Consider the following 23414-nt stretch of genomic DNA (forward strand, 5'->3'; position numbering starts at 1 on the left):
TGTATTTGATCCTCAGATTTGAATAGGCTATTCATTAGAATTGTAAATGTGACTTTGGGGCCACACTGAACCTTCTGTCAGAATGTTTGACTTTGAATACTGTCAGATCAAATCAACACACGCTTCAATGTCAAATTGCAAAGATATGAGGAAGTGTCAGAACTGGTCTGACAGCTTGGATAGGTTTATTTATAGTTTATTTGTAGAACACATTTCATACAGAGAGGCAGTTGAAAGTATTTAGAATGGGTGCCATGCTTTACATATTTATAATGGTCACTCTACATCACACATATTTCTCATTAATAACCAAGCAATTTTCCCCCCCACATTTATAGTTTTTATTGACAGTTTCAATGATCAATCCAATTTGACACCAGATCATTGTTATATTTTTCCAAGTATATAAAACATGCACAAAATATAGACCAAAACAACAACAACAGTGCCTGTCTCTGTCTTGCCTGTGCTGCCCCCCTCCCAAGCTCCTGTCTCTCCTGTCATGTTTACTGTCGGAGTCATAGACATAAAGATTTCTTTAGCTCAGTGGTCAGTCTTCTCTCTGTCTGCATTGTGCTGCTGTTGTTGATGTAAGGGAGGCTGATTTTAGGGGCCAATATGGCGGTGCTGCTGCTTTGGCACTACCGCAGCGCCTCTAGAGTCTGTTTCCAAAAATGCATCAGCTGGCTGGTCTTTCCTTCCACGCTCTTTGATATTACACATACACAATGGCATTCACTAATGAAAGTCAAATATGTGTTGTTTGCTATCTATATATACATTTGGCAATGTGGGCTCTGTCTGTTCTCCGTTTACATTTTTGTGCCGGCCACAGCTATCCTGCGATCGGGCTGAAACTTTCAGGGGGTGTAAAGAGCACCCTGTGACCTGACAGAGCCGTATTTTTTAATTTGGGGAGATTAATTGCTCTAAGGCTGATTGCCCTAAGGCAGAGGCTATAGTTCAGTGATGATGTCATCAGTGATGATGCCATCAGTGATGACGAACTGCAGGGCGAGCTAGCCCGTCCAGCAGGTGAGCCTAGGAATCGAGCGCGCGAGATGCCTACTTACTTTAAATAAAGATACAATCATTTCCTAATCAAATTGTGTGTTTTTATGCAAATAACCACTATAAATGACAATAACAAAGGAAAAGGATCATTTAGAATTTTGGATGGTTTACACTGACTTCAAGACAGTTGAAATTATTTTTCGGGGTGTTCCGCGTCGGCGATGTCATTCTGCTACTGCTGTTATTTTGGTGAAAGTAATGCAAAAGTAGTGTAATAATAAGTAATGAGTTACTCTACACAGACAGTAGTATATTACATTTTGAAAGTAACTTGCCCAACACTGCTTATAACCCAGAATAAAAGCACACAGTCACATCAAAGAGAAGGACTCAAAAACAGCAGAGAAAAGCACCTTCGCTCTCCCTCTCCAACCCCAACAATAGTTTCTTATACCGCTCCTCCACTGGTAAATTCACTACATCTAATCTATTTCCACTAAATATCAGATAGATCTCGATTCTGCTGTAGTTTCAAACCACACAGTAGCCTAGTTCAGGGGAGGACTGGGACTGAAATTCAGCCCTGGAGTTGTAGATGCACTTTGAGAGCAAAATGAAGAGGCTAGATCTATGAAGAACTACACACATCACATTAAGTCAAGTCAAGTCAAGTTTATTTGTATAGCCCTAATTCACAAGCATGTCCCAGAGGGCTTCACAGAAAATGTGTCAAGCTAATTCTAGCTGACACAACAGTAGCAAATTACAGTTAGTAATGATAACACATTGAACAATTGATATAGAAATATAGAAAATATAGAAATATAGGAGAGAGTGGAGGAGAGAGCAGGAGAAGGGAGGGAGAGCAGGGGGAATGTGAGAGAGGAGAGAGCAGGAAAGTGATGAGGTGGGGAGGGAATGGGAAATGCTGGGGAGTATAGGAGGTGGGGAAGGAGCAGGGGAAGGGGGAAAGAGGAGAGATCAGGAGAGGGGAGGGGAGGGAGAGCGGGGGGGGTGTGGGGGAGGAGGGAGCAGGGAGAGGGAGGAGGTGGGGAGAGAATGGGAAATGTGGGGGAGGGGAGAACAGAGGATAGGTGGGGAAGGAGCAGGGGAAGGGGGAAAGAAAGAGAATGGGTGCCATGCTTTAAAATAGGATGGATGGCATGCTTTAGAATAGTGGGAGGGGGGGTTTGGGAAGGGGAGGAGGTGGGGAGGGAGAGCAGGGGGAGTATGAGAGAGTATGGAGAGAACAGGGACATTAATTACTATGCTGTGGCTTTACAATGATCAAAACAATTATTGTCTCCTTATACATTCTGTAAACAGAATTCAGTCAAAAATTAATCTGGATGGAGGGCAGTGAGCCAAAAATAAATGTTACATGAAATTTCATTAGATTAAAATGTATTATAATTTATGTTCTAAATCTAAAATAAATTCTCAAAATAATAATAAAGTTATTAGAACTTATAAAAACTTCCAATGTGCTGAATGCTATATTTGTATGTATGAGCGCCGGCTGGTTATGTACTAGGCCGGTTATGTACTCTTATTTTTTTCCGGCCCGGCCCCCTGGCGGCCGTTCTGGACATGTCCAGAATCTCCCTATGGCCACTCCGTCCCTGGCCTACTGATTGAATGGCAACTCAGAGTCAGGCCACAATTTTTTGACAAGGTTTCCAGCTTCCTCAATAGTTTCAAATTCTGAAATGGGCGGTCCTCCCGGGCGCTCCTCACAGAAATTCAGGCACTCTCTCAGTCGGTTCTTGTCAAATGTCAGCATCTGAACAGAAGAGGGGAAAAGTATGATGAGATAGGTTACAACCATTGACTGTAAATATAGCATAGTCTCGCAGTGCCAGCCGTAGATGAGATCTCCGTCGCTGGAAGCTTGATGACGTCGATGGTGGGTCTGACTACGTGAGACTTGTGAGAGCTGCCTTCAGGGCCCACTTTGCAAATTTTGGAATTTTGGCACAGTGGTGGCGCTGGGCAATTAGCGCTGGCCGTTATAGAGAGCCGCAGGAATGAGTCCGGAAATCATCGATGCTAACAGTCCTGGTTCTTCACTGTTTTCGCCTATGGGAGTTTTGAATGGGTTTTTGGCGCGATGCTTCTAATAATCTCTCTGGGCAACGCTGGCTTAATCAAACGCGAACCAGTGTTTAGTAATATCATCTTCACACACGAGGACCACTTTTATGAGTTTTGAAGCTTTTACGTGCCGTTAAAAGGGCGGCTAGCTAGCAAAAGGCTAAATGAGACTACACTGTTGAGTCGATGAACGATTAACGGGTCAGTGAGAGACACAACTCTCGTCTGGAAAGTCCCGCGAGACTTTCCAGACGAGAGTTGTGTCTCTCACTGACCCGACAGGCAAAAATGGGCTGCCTGTAACTAGTGAAAAGAGCGAGGGGGAGAAATGCAGTCTGATCGTTCCTTAGGGAACAGTTTATGACGATATGCGTCGAAAACGGGAATAAAACTGTCTATTTAAATGGAGGAAAAGCATGCTGCCACTTGGCCCTCACGGAGCTCCATTCTAGGAGTGGCTTGGACGCTATTGATCTCAAAACAACGCCTAGGACGACAAAAACGCTGCGGAGAGCACTGGGTGAGTCGTCAGATCATAATTAATGTGAGGAGAGGGCTGCAGGTAAAAAAAAAAACGAAATTCTCCTTTAAGGTACATGGGCAGCATAGCACCTGTTTTCCAAAAAGTTGCTGTTGTAAACTTTTTTTTATCACTGGAGACCTGCCACGTACCAGCATGCTTCAAAACCTCAACCATAATCCCCCTCCCTAAAAAGGCAAGGCCCTCGGCACTTAAAGACTACAGACCCATCGCCCTGACCTCTGACCTCTGTGGTCATGAAGTCCTTTGAGCGCCTTGTCCTGTCCTACCTCAAATCCATCACAGACCCACTCCTGGACCCCCTACAGTTTGCCTACAGAGCCAACAGGTCTGTAGACGATGCAATAAACATGGCCCTCCACCACATCCTCACACACCTGGACAATGCAGGAACCTATGCCAGGATCCTGTTCGTAGATTTCAGCTCTGCGTTTGACACAATCCTCCCAGCCCTGCTACAGGAGAAACTCTCCCAGCTGGGTGTGCCCGACCCCATCTGCAGATGGACCACAGACTTCCTGACTGACAGGAAGCAGCACGTGAGGCTGGGTAAGCACATCACTGACTTTCGGTCCATCAGCACCGGCGCTGCCCAGGGCGGTGTCCTCTCTCCCTACTTCTTCGGTCTGTACACCAACAGCTGCACCTCCAGTCACCAGTCCGTCAAGCTCCTGAAGTTCGCAGACGATACCACCCTCATAGGGCTCATCACAGACGGAGATGAGGCGGAATACAGACAGGAAGTTGACCATCTGGTGACTTGGTGCAGTCAAAACAACCTGGTGTTAAATGCTCAAAAAACAATGGAGATGATTGTGGATTACAGGAGGAACAAAGCCCCACCTTCCCCCATCACCCTGGGTGACTCCCCAGTCAACACTGTGGAGTCCTTCCGCTTCCTGGGGACCATCATCAGCCAGGACCTAAAATGGGAGCTGAACATCAGAGCTCTCACCAAGAAGGCACAGCAGAGGATGTACTTTGTGCGGCAGCTGAAGAAATTCAAAGTGCCAAAGGCCACGATGGTGCACTTCTACACCTCCATCGTTGAGTCCATCCTCACCTCCTCCATCACCATAGGGTATGCTGCTGCCACTCTCAAAGACATCAACAGATTTCAGTGCATCATCCGCTGCGCTGAGAAGATAATCGGATGCAACCTGCCATCCCTCCAGGACCTGCATGCAGCCAGGACACTGAAGCGGTCTCGCAAAATCATGGCTGATCCCTCCCACCCTGGCCACAAACTCTTTAAGACACTCCCCCACGGCAAGAGACTGAGGTCTGCAAAGTCCAGAACCACCCGCCACAAGACCAGCTTCTTCCCAACCGCCATCAGCCTCACCAACAAGGCCCGGAAAACCCTTCCACCAAGGACCTCGCCAACAACCCCCCCCCCACACACACACACAAACTCACTACCTCCTCCTAAACTCAACTGAACTCCCGCCCCCATAAAACTGGAACTCATATCTAATTTAATGCCTGTCTAACTAGGACTGTAAATTCATGTAAATTCACTGCACATTTAATGCCTATTTAACTTAGCCTGTAAATGTCATGTACATTCAATGTAAACTCTTATTTAACTCCGACTGTAAATTCATGTAAATCCACTGCCTATTTAACGTCTTATTTAACTCAGTCTCTAAATCTCATGTAAATCCAACGTAAATTCATATTTATCATCCACAGAACACTTCACCACTCATGTACATATTGTATATATTGACTCGATTTGATTTGATTTGATTGCACTTGCAACTTTGTGAATGTCTTTAGTTATCTTCCTACTTCTTATCTCTGTATATTGATGTAACCGCTACGCTGCATACAGACACTAAGACAAATTCCTCGTATGTAACTTGCATACTGTGGCAATAAAAGTGATTCTGATACTGATTCTGGAGCCTAGCCAATCATGCTAAAGTGAACTTCAGTTGAATGAAAAGTGAGTTTGATACCTGATAACCTGGCAGATGGAATACTACAGCCACATTGTCCCAGACGTAGTATGAGTAATACCTAAGGGGATGAGCTTCCAACTGATCTGATGTCCGGACCAACTCGAAGCTGAGAGAGAGAGAGAGCAGGAGAGAGGGAATGAGATAGGGAGAGAGAGAGGAGAGAGAGATAGGGAGTTTGTAACTGATTGCACTATTACCTATTTGTATTTTCCACTATAACCTATTGTATTTTGCACTGCATTATTGTATGCATAATAGAGACAGTCCGCATGTCTGGGAACACCCATACAGGCTCTAGGAATGCCCACAATAGACGCTGGGTTAGCTGGCTCAGCCTTGCTGGGGGCGGGGTCAGAGTGGGGTAAATTCCCCCGTTCTATCCATTCAGCAAAGTTAGAATTTAGCTGATAGCCCAGCCCAGGCAGACACAATCGGGGATTTAACCACCGCAGTAAACGCACATCTGAGCAGACGTATTGTGTTCCGCTCTAGAACCCCCAAACATGTAGTTTAGAGCCGCAGCACCGTCTTTTGGTAAGTCAGCCCATGAGATATATGGGCGGTTTTACCCCACTCGCGCGCCAGCCGTTTAACATTTTGTGGGCGTTCCCACACATGCAGACTGTGTCTATGTCTATGTTACCATGTACAGTGTTTTTTAATGTATTGTCCATATCTGTATGTACTGACGTGTTACCATGTACAGTGTTGTACTGCAGCATTTTACTCTTTTGGGACACAAGTGAACCTTGAACCTTATGTGGGAGTCAGACGAGTAGAATAATAATTAATATGTTAATTCTGAGATTGTTGTTGTCTTGAATGATACAGTAGAGCAACAATAGTTATACACACCAACAATAGTTATGGTTTCAACTTCGCTGCCTTATGATTTCACACGTCAGTCGCAGTATTTTCCATCACATCAAGGCATGCAAACTATTACCTTTAGGTGACAGTCACCTTTTGATCCAAAAATACTGAACACACTGCAGTTACCTGTGATCCCCACACGTGGTACTGAACACACTGTAGTTACCTGTGATCCCCACACATGGTACTGAACACACTGCAGTTACCTGTGATTCCCACACATGGCCTCAGCTCTCCAAATAAAGCGTCCCTCCTCCTTGTTGTAGGCACAGATGGCATCAGGGCTGTCAGTCAGAGGAGGATATTCTGCAAACAGCTTATCGAAGGCGGGACTATGGACCAGCACAGAGTATACCACTTCCTGTTTGTACAGGACAGTCTCAAACACTCGGAGGACTGGGTCTGAGCCACTGCAATGCTGGAAAGGAAAAACAAGTATTAATGGAAAGGTTGACAAAGATGTACTCATACTTGTTCATTATCCTGCATGTATATATAACGTTTCAGGGCTGTGCAGAGACCTTTAGAGGGGCAGGTGCTCAATGTTAAAAAGGGCCACATGCAGACCTGGCAAACTTGTGAAAATATTTTTGAGTACCACAATAGTGTAACGCTTAGTTCAAATGCTTTTGCACTACTTGCACACGGTCATTATCCCCACCATATCATCAATTTATTCAACATATAAATAGGCTATGAAGAAAACAATACAATATTCTTGAGAATAATTTCTTCTTCTACTCCACCCTAGTCTCGCTGGCCAGCCTCCACTCCCTTCCATGAGAGGAGTCTGGCTGCGGCACGGAAACAGGCTGCTGGCATAAGCCCCTCCCCTGCTCTACAGCTGCTCTCCCATTGGAAGCGCCGATTTCAGACGCTGCCGGATTTCCGCTCCCCGCTTAAGAAGCTCTGTCATTGGCTCCGACCATGTCAATCAGAGTGGCTTCCGCCCCCTCCTCTCTGTGTGTCGCTGTAAATAGTGCCCTGCCGCCGCAGTCAAAACAACCATGCTAACTAGCTGGCAAGCTAACGGCAGAAACATACACGCTAGCTCGATGCTACACGCTGAAAATGGCAAGTTGGATATGTGTATATATAAATATACAGTACACATATTTCATGTGTAGCTGTGTTTTTTCCTGCTCTGCTAATTATATAAAGCGTTTTCCACTGCATTTTGTTGACAAATAACCTTATATTTGGCTCAAAGTCTTAAATGAGCTCATGCGCTACAAACGGGTGCTGACGTCAGCGTTTATGGTTGTCAATGCTCACGTCACCTGTCATAATGTAGCGGTTCAGGTAATCCAGGTATTACCTGTAATGTGATGTGCAATAGAAGTGTCTAGATTATTAGCTAGGAACTGATGTGTGGGAGTGTTACCGAGGGGGAACACTAGGTTTGTGGGAACGCTTCCGGTGAGAGAGCATGCGGTGGCAGTCTCCGGTTACCACCTAGAGGGAAGCAGCTAGCTAACTATGGCGTAGCAACCGCCTAGAGTTGTAATATGACTAACTATAAATAAAGAACCCTGTACCCGCAAGAAGCCTCTGCCTCTTCAATACCAGGAACGCTACAATTGGTGTCAGAAGTTAAAACGGTGAATATTGCCTCCAGAATCGGCGAGGTGGTGAACAAGTTCCTGAAGAAAAGTGCGGAACGGAGCCGCCGAAGATGAAGAGGGAGATAGGAGAGGCTGAAGCCGCGGTGTGCGCCGAGATGAGGAATACGGTGGAGGGCGTAAGGGGGATATACAGACGGATGAGAGAGGAATACAGACAGATGAGGAAGAGCCTCGGGCGGGAGGAGAACGACGCCGAACAGGACCCCTCTAACAGACAGGGACCCGGGCGCGGAGCAGCGGCAGCCGAACCGGGCCCCGCTAACGGACAGGGACCCGTGAGCGGAGCAGCGAGAGCCGGGGAAGATCCTGTGCAGCTGGCGCCAGTGAGGAGCGGCGGGCGGGGCCCTATCAAGACGCAGAAGTACGACGGTAAACAGAGTTGGGAGGCGTTTCAGGCCCAATTCGAACTGATAGCGGAGAGTGAGGGCTGGACAAAGCAAGAGAAAGGAACAAAGCTAGCTACGTGCCTGGTGGATGACGCGCGGGCATGCTTGCTACTGCTAAGCCCAGGGGAAAGAGGTGACTATGGAGCACTGGTGGGGGCCCTACAGAGGAGATTCGGCCAGTGTGAGCTGCCGAGTATACAACGCGCCGAACTGTGTAACAGGCACCGGCAGCCTGGTGAGTCACTGCGTGTTTTGGCTAATGACATTGAGACTCTATCAAGGAGGGCATATACGGACATGTTGCCAGAGACGCAGAGTGAACTTGCCAGGGATCAGTTTGTTCGAGCTTTGACCCCGTGTTGGCTGCGCAGGCAGACCCAGCTGGCACGCCCAAGGACGCTGCAGGAGGCGCTGGAGCTGGCATCAGAGAGAGAGATCGTGGGGGCGGTGGCCACGGAGGACGGCACGATGGAGGCCGCCCCCGTGGCGAGAATGGCAGGGGAGGCACGGGAGGAGCCAGCGTGGAAGAGTGCGTTGGTGGAGCAAAGCAGCATGGTGCGGGAGCTATCTGAGTCGGTGCGCCAGTTAAAAGAACAGCTGCTCCGAAGCGCGACCCTGCAGCCCACCCTACGAGACAATACCTGGCCCAGGGGGCCCGGGGCCATGCGCTGCTGGACCTGTGGACGCCCCGGACATCGGGCCAGAGAGTGCCGCGGAGGAGCGTGGAACCAGGGAAACGGCGCGGGGCCCGTCTAAGAGGGGCGAGACGGGCCCCCTACGTCATATTCCCTATGGCCACGTCACCGTTGGAGGGGGCCCAGCGGTACAGACGGGGAGGTGGGGCGTCGCCTTCCCCCGAAGCAGACGACATCGCCGGCGCTGTCAACATGCAGAACGGGCCGCACACGATGAACGGCTGCCATGTTCAGGTCCGCCTGCAAGGGAAGCCCTGTGTCGCCCTGGTGGACACGGGGTGTACGGCAACGCTGGTGAACTACAACATGATGCCAGAGGGAGCGCTTCTGGAGCAGCCAGCGGACCAGCTGCTGAGGACAGTATCCGGTGAGTTGATGCCGATGAGGGGAAGGGGGTCCGTGATGATAACTGTGGGGGGACAGACAGTGAACTTTCCGGTATGGGTAGTAGAGATGGCGGGGCCCTGTATCTTGGGGGAGGACTACTTGACGCTAAACCAATGCACAGTAGACCTAGGGAAGAGCACACTGACGTTTGCAGGGGGGCCGGTAGTCCAGATGGGTCACCCTCCCACCGCTCCAGGGGAGCAACCAAACGTCAATAACATCACTGTATACCGCGTCACAGTTGAGCACGGGCCCCACGCGGAGCCGCAAAAGAGACTGTGTTGGACATGTGGAGAGCCGGGCCACGTGGCGAGGTGGTGCAGAAGCGGTCCCGGGAGACGGACCGGGTATGCGGGACAACGACATGGTCAGCAGGGAGCCTGCTGGGCATGCGGCGAGATTGGACACCTGGCTAGAGAGTGTCAAAAGGCTGTCGGGGACCGGAGGGCAGCGGGAGAAGAGAGACGTGCAGGCGGCGGACAGGTGAGACTCTGCTGGACTTGCCGTTCGCCTGGGCACTTAGCCAGAAACTGCACTGCGCCCCCCACGGTTGCTGTGCGGAAAGCCGAGGTGGAGAGCGAGGCCGGTTGTGTTCCCCCTGCTGTCCTGAACACGCCGTCCCCTGGGGAAGGGGGGCGGGAGGACGACCGAGTGCAGGAGGTGGAGGAAGACGAGGAGGACTGTCCAGATGTGGATCTGGAGGACGACAGAGCGACCATCAAGGATGTCGACGTGAGTGAGTGGAAACGCAGGCAGGCGGAGGACGCGGAGATCGGTCCGGTGCTTGCGTGGGTGGCGGCCGGACGCCGGCCCCCTGTGAAGGAGACTCACATGTTTTCCGGTGCCACGAAAGGACTGTGGAACATGTTTTCCGACCTGCGGCTAGATGAAGACGGGCTGTTGGAGAGAACAGAGCACGGGGTAAAAGGGAGGCAGGCGGTTGTACCCGGTTACCTGCGAGAGTTGGCGCTTAAGGGGGCACACAAGGGCCCTGGTTCCAGTCATTTTGGGCCCGAAGAGACACTCACCCGCATCCGTGGACATTTCTACTGGGGCAAACAAAAGGAGGATGTGCGAAGATACTGCGATGCGTGTGAGGACTGTGGGGCACAGAGGGGGGATGGAAATGGGGTTTAAATGAAAAATTAAGAAGTTGCTGGGAAAAGAAAAGTTAAGGAAAATGTGGGGGCTTGTGTTTAATTGAGATGTGGGGGTTATTGTTGAATGGGCTATTGTGTTGAATTGAAATGAATGTGTGAAAAAAGAAGGAAATAATGAAAACTAGACATTACGGAGTGCCTAATGGGAAACTAGACATTATGGGGGTACCTAATGGAAAACTAGACATTACGGAGAACCTAATGCAAAACTAGACATTATGGTGGGTGCTGAAAAGAAAAGACTGTTTGTTGGTGAATTAGAATTTGATGTGGTGATGGGAAAAATGTTGTGTTGGGTGTGTTTTGGTACAGGGGGATATGTGTGTGGGTTGTGCATGTCGCGTGGGAGCGACATTAAAGTTGGGCGGGGAGAATGTAGCGGTTCAGGTAATCCAGGTATTACCTGTAATGTGATGTGCAATAGAAGTGTCTAGATTATTAGCTAGGAACTGATGTGTGGGAGTGTTACCGAGGGGGAACACTAGGTTTGTGGGAACGCTTCCGGTGAGAGAGCATGCGGTGGCAGTCTCCGGTTACCACCTAGAGGGAAGCAGCTAGCTAACTATGGCGTAGCAACCGCCTAGAGTTGTAATATGACTAACTATAAATAAAGAACCCTGTACCCGCAAGAAGCCTCTGCCTCTTCAATACCAGGAACGCTACAATATTAATAACAATATTACAGTGAATACAATCTGCCATTAGCTTGGCTTGTGTCCCCTCGCAATGCAGGCATTTCACCTGCTCTTCACACTCCTCCATTTCACAATCCTCTTTCCCACAACGACATCTACTATTCCCTCTACACACTGCAGCTACATGTCCATATTGTTGACAACAAAAGCACCTTAGCGGCGCCCTCTCAAAGGGCCTCACCCTGTAACTCACAGAATCTAGAAACACTCTCTCAGGAAGTTCTCCTTTATTAAAACTCAAACACACCGACATACTGTCCTCCTTCTTTCTGTCTCTAAACCTTGTCAACCTTCGTGACTCAACCACACCTTCCACCTCCACAAATGTCTCCACATCAACCTCAAGTGGAACACCACCTACCTCTCCCCTTTTTACTGGATCTCTTCTAAGTGGGAAGCACTCCACCTTACACAAATATTAAACAAGGCCAGGTCGAAACCTGGCATACGGCCGGTGCATGGGATCGTCACCCATGTACCCATACACATTTTAACAATGCGTGCGTTTTTGGGTTGGTGCCTTCAGGGGCGGTTTAGAAAAACACTGCTCCATGCAGAGGCCTATTACAAATGGTGCATTCAAGGCCAAGAGAGCTCGGAAAAGGCATTTCTCTTTGAATGCTGCCTTCAGTGATGGCATGGAAAGGGCAATTTCCATACAAAGCATCATAATAAATGCATTCATGGTCAGGAAAGGGCACTTTTTATTTTATTTTTTCATGTGTCTGAGCTGTTTGTTTTGTTCATGTGTTGTTGGAATGAAAATGAAAAATGTATTATAATAAAAAAAAAAGAAAAAGAAAAAAAGGGCACTTTTTACAGACTGAAAAAAAGGCAGGGGCTCAAGCCCCCTTTCATGTCTATGCGTGCACGTGCCTGGTTACAATAGTATACTCTTGCCTCAATCAGAAACAACTGTCACACCTACAACTGGTTCAAAACTCAGCCGCCAGGCTCCTGATGGGTATTAAGAAGAGGGACCACATTACACCCGTTTTAGCATCATTGCACTGGCTTCCTGTATGTTTTAGAGTTGATTTTAAAATTTTACTAATTACTTTTAAAGCCCAACTCGGACTGGCCCCAGAATATATAGTAGACCTTTTAACATTTTATGAACCAAAACGTGATCTTAGATCATCTAATCAGCTACTACTCCTTATTCCCAGGTCCAACCTCATATCCAGAGGAGACCGGGCTTTCGCAGTCAGGGCCCCTAAGCTCTGAAATGCACTTCAGCAGATATCAGACTATCAACATCAGTGTCCATATCTCAATAATGAGAGACTAGAGACAGGTAGAAGATACATTTATAATGATAGTAATTAGATTTGGCGAATGACTCCATGATATGATGACGGTTCCTCCTGAGATGAGCGGAGGACGTCATTGATTTATAGGATAGAGAATTCCCCCATAGGGAATTCATCAGGAGCCATGACAATGGTGGTGATCAGGGCAGGGGAGGAGGTGGGTCGAAACACTGCTTCAACGAGGTTCAGCAACTGAGAGGTGACAGCACATATACGTGAGTTACAACACAATGAGATACATGGGAACTTTTATACAACTCATTCAATTGATTGGCCAGCAGAAAAACGAGGGAAATTAGCTGATTGGGTATAGGCCAGAGAGAGGGAACCCGTGGGAGACAGTGATTGGACAAGGAATGAGGAGGGCGTGAATATCAATGACTGAATGACGTAACTGCTAGGGGTGAGGCTGCAGGAGGGAGAGAGAGAAAATAAAGGGGACATGCAATTCAATGAATGGAGGATACAATATGGGATGATAACCTGGATCGCCAATGTAATCTTCATTATTGAAAATAGTCCAAGACATCATTTAAATAACAGTTAAAAACATACCTGGCATTCCCGTAATTGCACCTTTATCAAAGTCCTCTTCCAATTTCTGTGTAAATACGTTTGTTTTTGCTTTTATCTGGTAACTGTTTCTAATGGATTAGAAATAGCCTGTTGTTATTTCATTATATTTTTATTTTCCAATATTTGTACTATTGCTTGTTTTTATTGCCTTGTTAAGAACTTTGTAACATTTGTTTTGAAAAGTGCTATAAAAATAAAGATTATTATTATTATTATTATTAAACCTACTGATCACAGGGCAGCTAACCACGGTATCTGAACCAGCTATTCTGCACATAATTAATGAATTACTCTGATATATTCAAACAATATGTAATTATTGTTAATAGTTGTAATGCTTTCTGTAGCACTTATTAAGTATTTGTTAGGCTACACTTCTCTCTTCTACTACACTTCTACTTTTCTTCTCCTCTACTTTGTAATTTGCCCACATGCATTTTCTCATTCTTTCATCATCAGATATAGTATGTAGCATAATTATTTTTAACTAGAAATATTGTGCGCTCTGACCTCCCAAAGTGTCCCTACCAATGTCAAAGTCAAACCTATGCCCTTGATAAGGGGGAATTTAAAATATATAGGAAATACATAATCTTAGTGTGCTGATCAGAGTTTTGATTAAAGGATTCTTTCTTAAGTTTGGGAACCCCTGGTCTACCTGGTCACGGTAGGCTTCCATCATCTCCTGCACGGAAAAGGTAAAGCTGTACGAGCCATACATGGAGCTTTTGGAAAAGGCAGGGGAGGTGGCAAACTCCTGCAAGAAACCATGGGACTGCTCCTCTCTCCGGTCTGGGTAGGTTTTCTCCAGGAGTCTCTTCTCAGCCGAGGCTATCTCCTGAGGTTCCACAGCCAGACTCCACCACACCAGGCCTGGCATTGGTGCGAAGCCCGTCTTAGACGCAATGCCTTCTATTCCCTCGCTGTCTGTGTCATGTCTCAGATGGGAGACGTGAAACTCCGGTCGGGGGTATGCTGGGATGTCGTCTCTTATGATGTACTGGTTCCAATCTGAAGCTACCCGTTTCAAATCTGTCAGCTTCAAGTGCTGACCTTTGACAAAATGTTCTTTTGCTCCTCTCCTGTTGAAACGAGACTCCATGTTTAGATGAGCTTCAGGGACTAAGTTAAAGACAAACAAAGTGAATTTGATACTAAACCAAAACTGCCAGATCTCAGAAATGCCTGCTCACTCACTGTTGGTTTGGTTTTGTTGGTCACCAAGTGATCTCATAAACGCAACTGCCAGATTCTGGAAGTCCCGCCCACGTAATACCACAGCAGGAGAATAAAGTCATGTTACAAGATAACAGGAGGCAAAGGTCTCCTGAGCAATATTCTCATTGCATCATTATTTGCCACTTGAAGTCTGTGCATGCTTGACCTCCTGTCTGTAATCTGACCACAGGTGAGCAGTATAGAGTGGTGTGTGCAGTATGCTCTAAACCAGGCATGTCCAAAGTCTGGCCCGGGGGCCAGATGACCGATCTTAAGTGGCCCTCGGCTTGTCTCAAAATATACTATATGTGGCCCTCCACACAGTATTGGTTAATCAAGCAAGTTCAAGTTCAAATTTGTTCTGTTCACCTAACGATGACAGCACTATCATACAGTTTGTAGACAAGCACCAAGTAGGAACAACACAGGCAGAACTCATGTTTTCAGATGGTAAACAAAATCCTTAGAGTACAATTGTATTTATTTTTATTTTTATAATCCATATGATGCGAGAAGCAGCTGGCCGGTGTAATGGAAAATAAATAAAATGCTTGGTTGATGCATCAGTAAATCAGTTGCTTGTTGAAAATGAATAAAGGAGGATTTATTCCATGAAAAAGGTCCCTCTGTACAGAGTGTCACACACCATGATCAAATCTCAAAGTAATATGCACAGATTCAAAGCATCTCTGTCCACTTCTACAGAACTTCCCTCTCCTCTCCGGTGGCTGGTGTCAAATTACATTAGCTCACAGAAGTTCAACCTTGGTCTTCTCATAAGACACAAGACAATGTTATCTCTCCCTAGGAGTGCTCTCCCGTGGGAAAGGGAACCGCATAAATGCTGAGTCATTCCAAATAGTTCACTTGAGAGACGTCTTTCGAGAGAGAGAGAACCATAGATCATTATTGAACAGAGTCAATAATGATCAACAACCAATCAATAAGCAATCAATCAATGAATTTTCACTCACACCGCCCTCCCGTTAATTTCACATGATCTAATCTGGCCCCCATTCAAAAAGGTTTGGACACCCCTGCTCTAAACAGAGACACCTTCACTCCATCTGTACTAGGGGTGGGACAAAATATCGATACTCACGGTATCGCGATATTTCCACTTGCGATACGTTATCGATACACTGGCACCAAGTATCGATATGTTTATTTAAAAAAAATTTTTTTTTTTTTTTTTTTTTAAATAAACAGGCTAAAATATTATGCTGTGTGGTAGTTCAAACATAGTTTCAAGTTGACGTTTATTTATGTTTGTAGTTGAAACAAAAACATAAATACTGTAGGCTACATGAATGGAAATGTTTGATCATTAATATCTACTTTTAGAAATTATATAGGTAGGTAGGTTATATAGGTTTTCTTGTTTTAATAATAATAATAAAAAGACTTAATGTGTAACTTTTCCTCCGTGGTATCGAAAACGGTATGAGTGAGTGAGGATCTAGAAAAACTAATTCACGCCTTCATTTATAGTAGGTTAGACTACTGCAATAGCCTTTTTTCTGGTCTCTCCAAAAAAGAACTTAGGCAACTTCAACTTATTCAGAATGCTGCTGCTAGAGTTCTAACGAAGACTAAGAAAGCTGATCATATCACTCCAGTTCTTAAGTCCTTACACTGGTTGCCAGTGTGTCAGAGAATAGATTTTAAAATACTGTTATTAGTCTATAAATCACTTAACGGCCTAGGCCCAAAATACATAGCTGAATTGCTCCCACGCTACGGACCGTCTAGAACTCTTAGGTCAACAGGGTCCAGCTTATTAACTGTCCCTAGGATCAAATCAAATCACGGGAAGGCTGCATTTACCCACTATGCTTCTGCTAGCTGGAACAAATTGCCTGAAGACCTCAGATCTGCCCCAACCTTACTTACTTTTAAAAATAGACTAAAGACTTTTATGTTTACCGTCGCTTTTAACTGCTGACAGCTACTATGCAAACCCAATGAGTGCTCTATAAGTTTGAGCTCTTTCTGCAACTGCTGCGCCTGTTGCTTATTGCACTTTTTATACTCTTTTTTTTTAAGTTTTGTTGTGATGCTTTTAAATCTTTTATTTTCCTGTCAACCATTTTATGTGCTTAATGAAGTTGCTTAATGCACTTTTTATACTCTTTTTTTTTGTGATGCTTTTAAATGTCCATTTTACTTTCTTCTTTTCTTTTATTTTCCTGTCAACCATTTTATGTGAAGCACTTTGAATTGCCTCTGTGTATGAAATGTGCTATACAAATAAACTTGACTTGACTTGACTTGACTTGAGTGAACTCTGAGAGAGTTCATGTCAATTCTGCTAATAAATACATAATACCTGCTTCTTGCCTTTTAGGGGTATTTTTTTCTCTTCAGTTACACAGGTATCGTGATGTATCGTCTTCCAATATATCGATTATCGCAGTATCGCTGTATCGTGATAATATCGTTATCGAGGGCCAAGTATCGTGACGATATCGTATCGTGAGCTACTCAGCGATTCCCACCCCTAATCTGTACACATGTTGAACATTTATGCGACAAAGCTGCTTGTGCATACATTTAACATATTTTCATTGGTAGTGTAGATTCTGCCATTAGCAAGTTATTAAACAGTTTATATACTAGAATTTACAAATCTACTTTTTTTTTTTTTTATAATGACATTTTTATTATTTTTTCACAGATTACATCATCATTCATTTAGAACAAAATTAGACTAGTAAGTCTATGATTAGTAACCCATAAAAGACAGGGGGGGTCAACACTTTTGTCTTGGATATCCTCCACATACACAACATGTTTTACATGTTTGAATTTGAATGCTAAAAAATAAGGGAATTGTCCGCACACTGATTGGAAGCTCCCGCTTTTATTTGCGCTCAAGGAAGGCAAGCTTTCGACCCTGTCGGGTCTTCATCAGGCAAATGAATGACAGCAGTTACAAGAGAAAATAAATAGGCCGGTGCGTCTGTGACGTCACCAGGTAGACAATCAAAGCAAGTCATCACAGCCGGGCGGGGGATATAATAATTAATAATAATAGTAGAATAATAGGAAGAAGACAACAATATTAAATATCAAATAGATTTAATTATTATATCCCCCGCCCGGCTGTGATGACTTGCTTTGATTGTCTACCTGGTGACGTCACATACGCACCGGCCTATTTATTTTCAATCTTTGCCTATTTTCGCTTATTGTCATCTATTTTGTCTCCACTCAGTCCACAAAACATGACAACAGATCAGGAAACATAGAGGCACAGTGGCACAGAGGTAGAGCTCACGCCTCACAGTAAAAAGGTCAAGTCAAGTCATGTTTATTTGTATAGCACATTTCATACACAGGCAATTCAAAGTGCTTCACATAAAATGCTTGACACAAGGAAATAAAAGAATAAGAGGATAAAATATACATTTGAAAGCATCACAACAAAGGTCCTGGGTGTGATTCCCACCTGGGACGCTGTGGGGTACTGGGGGTATGCTCCCCATGTGGGGTACTGGGGGTATGACGCTGTGGGGTACTGGGGGTATGTCTCCCCATGTGGGGTACTGGGGGTACAGTGCATCATGATTGTATGTCTCCCCGTGCTCCCCAGGGGTTTCCTCCATGTTCTCCCCGTGCTCCCCGGGGGTTTCCTCCATGTTCTCCCCGTGCTCCCCGGGGGTTTCCTCCATGTTCTCCCCGTGCTCCCCGGGGGTTTCGTCCATGTTCTCCCCGTGCTCCCCAGGGGTTTCCTCCAGATAACAACCCCCCACTCAAAACATGCAAGAAGACATTGTTTGACCAGCGATGACACAGAAATCAGTTGGTCTCCGGGCAGTGTACTGAGAGCTGCCCACTGTTCCTGACCATCCTACAGCGGGCACTGTACTGAGAGAGCTGCCCACTGTTCCTGACCATCCTACAGTAGTAGTAGTAGTATTTATTTGTCCTTTCGGAAAGTTGTCCTGCATCTGTAGCAGTCAGACAAAACACAGCACAAGACAAGACAATACAGTACAGACAAGATACAATACAATACAGTACAACACAATGCGACTACAATACATCAAACAATAACAACGGATATGATCACAAAGAGCTTCACACCAACCCCACCCCAGTGGAAAAAAAAGGTAAATAAATAAATTACAAGAGCTCATGTGTTCAGAGCTTATTAAGCAGGCCAATACTGGATGGTATGAAAGATCTCTGGGCACGGGAGGTCCGCAAAGGCGGTACCCTGTACCTCCGTCCTGATGGCAACAGTTTATATTCAGCGCTGAGAGGGTGTGATGTGTCACTAAAGATTGCCCTCTCCTTCCTGATTACACGAGACTCACAGAGCCGCGTCATGCTAAGTTGTTGTTGGCCTACAATCTTGCTAGACATATTAACAACCTTATTTAGTTTGCTCTTGTTACCGATTGACAATGAGAAAAACCAAGCAATAAAACAAAAACTGAGGATACTCTCTATAAATGAGCGATAGAAAAGAATCATTATATCTCTGTCCACTCCGAACTGTCGAAGCTTCCGTAGGAAGTAGAGTCGTTGTAATCCCTTCCTGTAGATGACACCTGTGTTTGAATCCCATGTCAGTTTTCTATCGATTACTGTCCCCAGATATTTATATTAATCTACGACTTCAATACGGTCACCAGCAATGACTGTCTGTTGATGTGTCCCTCCTTTTGCTCTGAAATCAAAAATCATTTCCTTAGTTTTTTTGGTGTTTAACTGTAGGAAGCTAGCATGACACCAATTTACAAACTCATCCACACATTTACGGTATTTCATTTCATCATTATTTGTGATCAGACCAACAATCACTGTATCATCAGCAAATTTAACATTGAAAACATCAGTTGAGTTGAGGTTACATATGTTAGTGTAAAGAATAAAAAGCACTGCTTTTACAGTGGGCGCTGTACTGAGAGAGCTGCCCACTGTTGCTGACCATCCTACAGAGGGCGCTGTACTGAGAGCTGCCCACTGTTCCTGGCTGGAGGATGGTTCCTGGCTGGAGGGAGGGAGGGCTGATCCCTTGTATTATTGCTACTGTAGGCATAGTAGGCTATGCAGTGGTTCTCAAATGGGGGTCCAGGGACCCCCAGGGGTCCGTGGCACTTTGCCAGGTTGTCCGCGAAAAGTTTTCAGGAACATAAAAATAAAAGCTTTTTGTGTGTGCAAAAGCTTCATAGTTCAACGAAAATATGTTATGCTTTAAATCTAAAATGGTTCATGGATTACATTCTAATCTAACAAACCTATCATTTTAAAAGTCAAGCAGGTTACCATAGAAACAATTAAGCTTAGCCCAAAATCACAAATCAGAATGAGGGGGTCCCCGGTATATTTTCCATCTTGTAAGGGGTCCTTGGCTGAAAAACATTTGAGAACCTCTGGGCTATAGTATAGCCTACCACATTGCACTTGCACATGTGTTATAAAAAGGTATATAGCCTATATATTTAAAATATATTCATGCATTTTTAATCAGTGGAAACTTTCTGGAAAGTTGTTTTAAATATAAGTTTCCATTATAGACCCTTCTCACGCGGCCATTTTGTGTCGAAAAGGCAGGGTAAACACAGGTGCAAGCAAAACACTAATGAGGGTTTCAAACTTCCATGATTGGAATTTGGAAACCCTCATTAGTGTTCTGCTTGCACCTGTGTTTATTCTGCCTTTTTGACACAAAATGCCCCCCGTGAAAAGGGTCTATTTAGTTGAGCACAGATTTGTATTTGTATGCTACTTCTTGCAGTTGTCCAGAAGATGGTGGTGTTGGTCTCGGTAGGATATCCATACCTCCCGCGCATCGGACGTCAGGTCAGGCCTCAGAGACTCCATATCCCAGAATGCCTGCAGCATGGCAGCTGGCTTCTTCGTTGCGTAATCTCTGTGTGTGTTTATGCTGCGTTCAGGTCGTGTGGGAGTAACCACATTGCCCATATCAACCACAAACGAAAATAAATCCACCATAGCTTTACCAGGTTGTGTGCTGCATGACTATTCGCCAGAATAGCCACACTTAGCCTATTCTTTCTTTCTATTTTACAACACAACATATGTTTGCAAAAATAATGACACAACATGGGCTATGTATATAGCCTATAATAGCCTATCTGCTGGGTGGAAAAGTTACAAGCATAGATGTGTTGAACGGGACAGTTCTTTGAGAGTTTAGCCTATTTGCTAAGTCTGAGCTCATGTTTAAGTAGGCCCATCACCAATTAATAAATCTAATAGCCTAATAATGTAGCCTATTTTATTTGTAGGTCTACTGCACCTTTCATTCTTAGTGAATCTCAAACTGCTACAGAATTAAAAACGTACAAATAAAAACGAAGGGAAAAAATAGACTGTTAACACAAAAGTTAAGACGAAAAAGCCTTCCTGAATCAAAAAATGTTGTTACTTGCCTAAACCACTGAGATATATGATAGGTCGATGGCCTAAACATAGCCTAGCCAAAGGTGTTGTACACAAAGCTGGTATTTCCTATCTTCCCCGCGGACAGTGAAGGCAGCACGGCCGGGGGGTGTGGTGGACCCACTTCCCGCTGACTGACTGGAACCAGCAAAGCAGTAAAGCATGGGACGGTGCTCCGAGCGGAACCAGCGCGTTTGACTCCAGTTTAGCCTAACCCCGCTACCACCTTCATCTTCAGCACCATCCTCTTCAGCATCACCGTGTGCCTCCAGACCAGCCCATGAAGGAGGATGGAGATAGAGAAGAGGCCGAATGGGTTCGACTACCCGGAGAGAAGCAACCAAGCCAAGGCTGTGAACGGTACGGTAGGCTCGCTCGCTCGCTCTTTCGCTCCAATGGAAACATAGCATCACTGTGACATACTGTAAAACACATGGCTAGCCTACCTTCACATCAGGCGCATCGCATTCTTCGGATTAAACCACATCGCATCACCCTCCTCCGTCACTGCCCGACGATCAGTTTGGATATATAGCCTACAATCAACAGAAACACCAACCGTCTCATTTCCTACATGTAGGACAGGCTATTGATGTGTGTGTGCAGGCTATCCAGTGTGGAAATGAAAGCACAAATAGAAATACGCATGCAAGCTACACACAGACACACATTTTAAAACACACATTTTGTAAGGTTGTGTGTTATGGCGTGGATTGAAAGGTGCAAAACCGCATGTGTGAAATTGATATAGGCCTATAATGTCGAATCGGAAAATATCATTGATTTGTGTTATGCCTATTGGTGTGTCTTCGCTCTTCGCCTAGATGATAAGAGTTGTAGCCTAGCTGTCTACTTTCTTTTATATATTTTTTTATTTACCAGTAGGCTACATGTCTGTAAATAATGGAGAACCCGATTAATTAATCGATCGACGCTCCTCTGTGTAATCAGCGTGTGTTTGCTTGTTGCTGGCGGTCAGATAGTGTCAGTCGTGGGGCTTTGCTGTGACCAGAGGTCGGTAGGAATGTTTTTATTTGGAGGTGCAGGCCAGTCAGGCTCGGGGAGATCGTAAAAGGTGAACTTTTGAACTTGGAGAACGCCCTGGAGCCATTAAAGAGGTTTTAGTCCCAAAATCCGGTGCAAGATGGAAACGATGCAAATGCAGGAGAGGAGAGGAGGGGACGTCGGGGGGTGCGAGCCCGAGCCCCGCCCGCCTCTTTTATACTGTCTTTTGGAGATCAATTGGATCCACCTGGATGTAAGGGGGGCGTCCAAGCTGACTTGATTGAGGAACCGATCCGATCACATCACAGTGGAAAACAGATTTTCCGCTCACCTTTGCACTTTTTCTTATTTTTTTTTTTTACTGTTTCCATGTATAAGTCTCTGCTCATTGACCAGTCCCAGGCTCACCCCTCTATATACAATACGTTGCTCCAGAGCTTCCAGGCAGGCGCCAGTCCCATATCGTGCCCCCTGCCATGTGGTGGCTGAAGATTTATTGACATTTCCTAGATTAAAATTCCTTTAACCCGACCAAGGAGCCTGGTCCAAACACACTTTAGCATGACTCAGATCTACCATGACTTAGATCTACGCTGCTTTCCCACAGGTCCTCCTAACTTAGACAAACATAGACATGAGTTATTGAAAGTGCTTGAATTTATACATTTTGTGCAAGAATACAAATTATATATAGCCTATATACTGTGTGTGTGTGTGTGTGTGTATATATATATATACTGTATATATATATATATATTTATTTATTTATTTACTAACGTTAAGTAGGATATATATATATATATATATATATATATATATATATATATATATATATATATATATATATATATATCCTACTTAACATTAGTAAATAGTTTTAACACAGCACAATTGAGAAGTGTTGAACCTCTCTCTTTGTGATTGCTGTCTGTGAGCTTCTGCAAAGCCTGGTAGTTCTCATGATAAACATTCTCAGTCTTGTAGGCCCTAACAGCATTTCATCTGGTTCCTTGTCTCAAACTAGGCCTTGGAGCATTGAATTTGAGGGAATTGGCCCTGGAAAGTCCTTGAAAAGTCATTGAATTTGATGTTTAAGAAGGTGTGGTTTAATGCAAATTCACTTGATTTAACAATCTCCTTGAGCAGTGACATTATCTTGAACACATTGATTCACATGATGGCATTTTGTCCCTTGTTAAAAGGTTATCAAAGATATTTATTTGATAATCACAGTAAAAATGTCCCTATTCCAATGGAGTTTCACTTGTTTCAGGAATTTGGTCCAAACCCTTGAAGCAAGAGACAATCTCATTATTTGACTGCCTTTGTTTCAATATCAAGTCATTTGGTTGAAGAAAGTTCTTGAAAGAAATAACTAATTTTAATGCTCAATAATACATGAGATGTTTCACAAAGACATGTTGATGTGATGAGAATTAGGCCCTATA

The 23414-nt window shown here is 45.0% G+C and overlaps 2 protein-coding genes across 3 annotated transcripts in view; one reads left to right on the forward strand and one right to left on the reverse strand.

Annotated features, from left to right (window-relative positions):
- Positions 1 to 2212: 2212 nt before the first annotated feature.
- On the reverse strand, positions 2213 to 14528 carry LOC310783308 (uncharacterized protein). The gene is made up of 5 exons (XM_083644138.1): positions 13985 to 14528; positions 6696 to 6907; positions 5614 to 5722; positions 2605 to 2797; positions 2213 to 2560 (listed from the first exon to the last, which is right to left on the reverse strand). The coding sequence occupies exons 1-4, from the start codon at positions 14426 to 14428 to the stop codon at positions 2642 to 2644; spliced, it is 921 nt and encodes a 306-aa protein (XP_083500264.1). The 5' UTR covers positions 14429 to 14528; the 3' UTR covers positions 2213 to 2560; positions 2605 to 2641.
- A 6723-nt stretch (positions 14529 to 21251) lies between these two features.
- Positions 21252 to 23414, forward strand: part of nr6a1a (nuclear receptor subfamily 6, group A, member 1a) — a gene marked incomplete at both ends in the record, with an annotated part of 153439 nt that continues 151276 nt past the window's right edge. For both annotated transcript variants that reach the window (XM_083644060.1, XM_083644061.1), the window contains one exon: positions 21252 to 21321. In XM_083644060.1, the coding sequence (XP_083500186.1) occupies positions 21252 to 21321 (70 nt within the window). The remainder of the gene's footprint in view (positions 21322 to 23414) is intronic.

This window comes from Poromitra crassiceps, assembly GCF_964638095.1.
Source record: "Poromitra crassiceps genome assembly, chromosome: 10".
NCBI classification, from domain to species: domain Eukaryota; kingdom Metazoa; phylum Chordata; class Actinopteri; order Beryciformes; family Melamphaidae; genus Poromitra; species Poromitra crassiceps.

What these genes read in the sequence shown, in the direction of transcription:
- LOC310783308 (XM_083644138.1), bottom strand. Translation starts at nt 14,428, where the DNA reads ATGGAGTCTCGTTTCAACAGGAGAGGAGCAAAAGAACATTTTGTCAAA. An exon ending in TGGAAGCCTACCGTGACCAG is followed by an intron (nt 6,908 to 13,984) that starts GTAGACCAGGGG and finishes TTTCCTTTCCAG; the next exon opens with CATTGCAGTGGCTCAGACCC. An exon ending in TCCATCTGCCAGGTTATCAG is followed by an intron (nt 2,798 to 5,613) that starts GTATCAAACTCA and finishes TCTTCTGTTCAG; the next exon opens with ATGCTGACATTTGACAAGAA.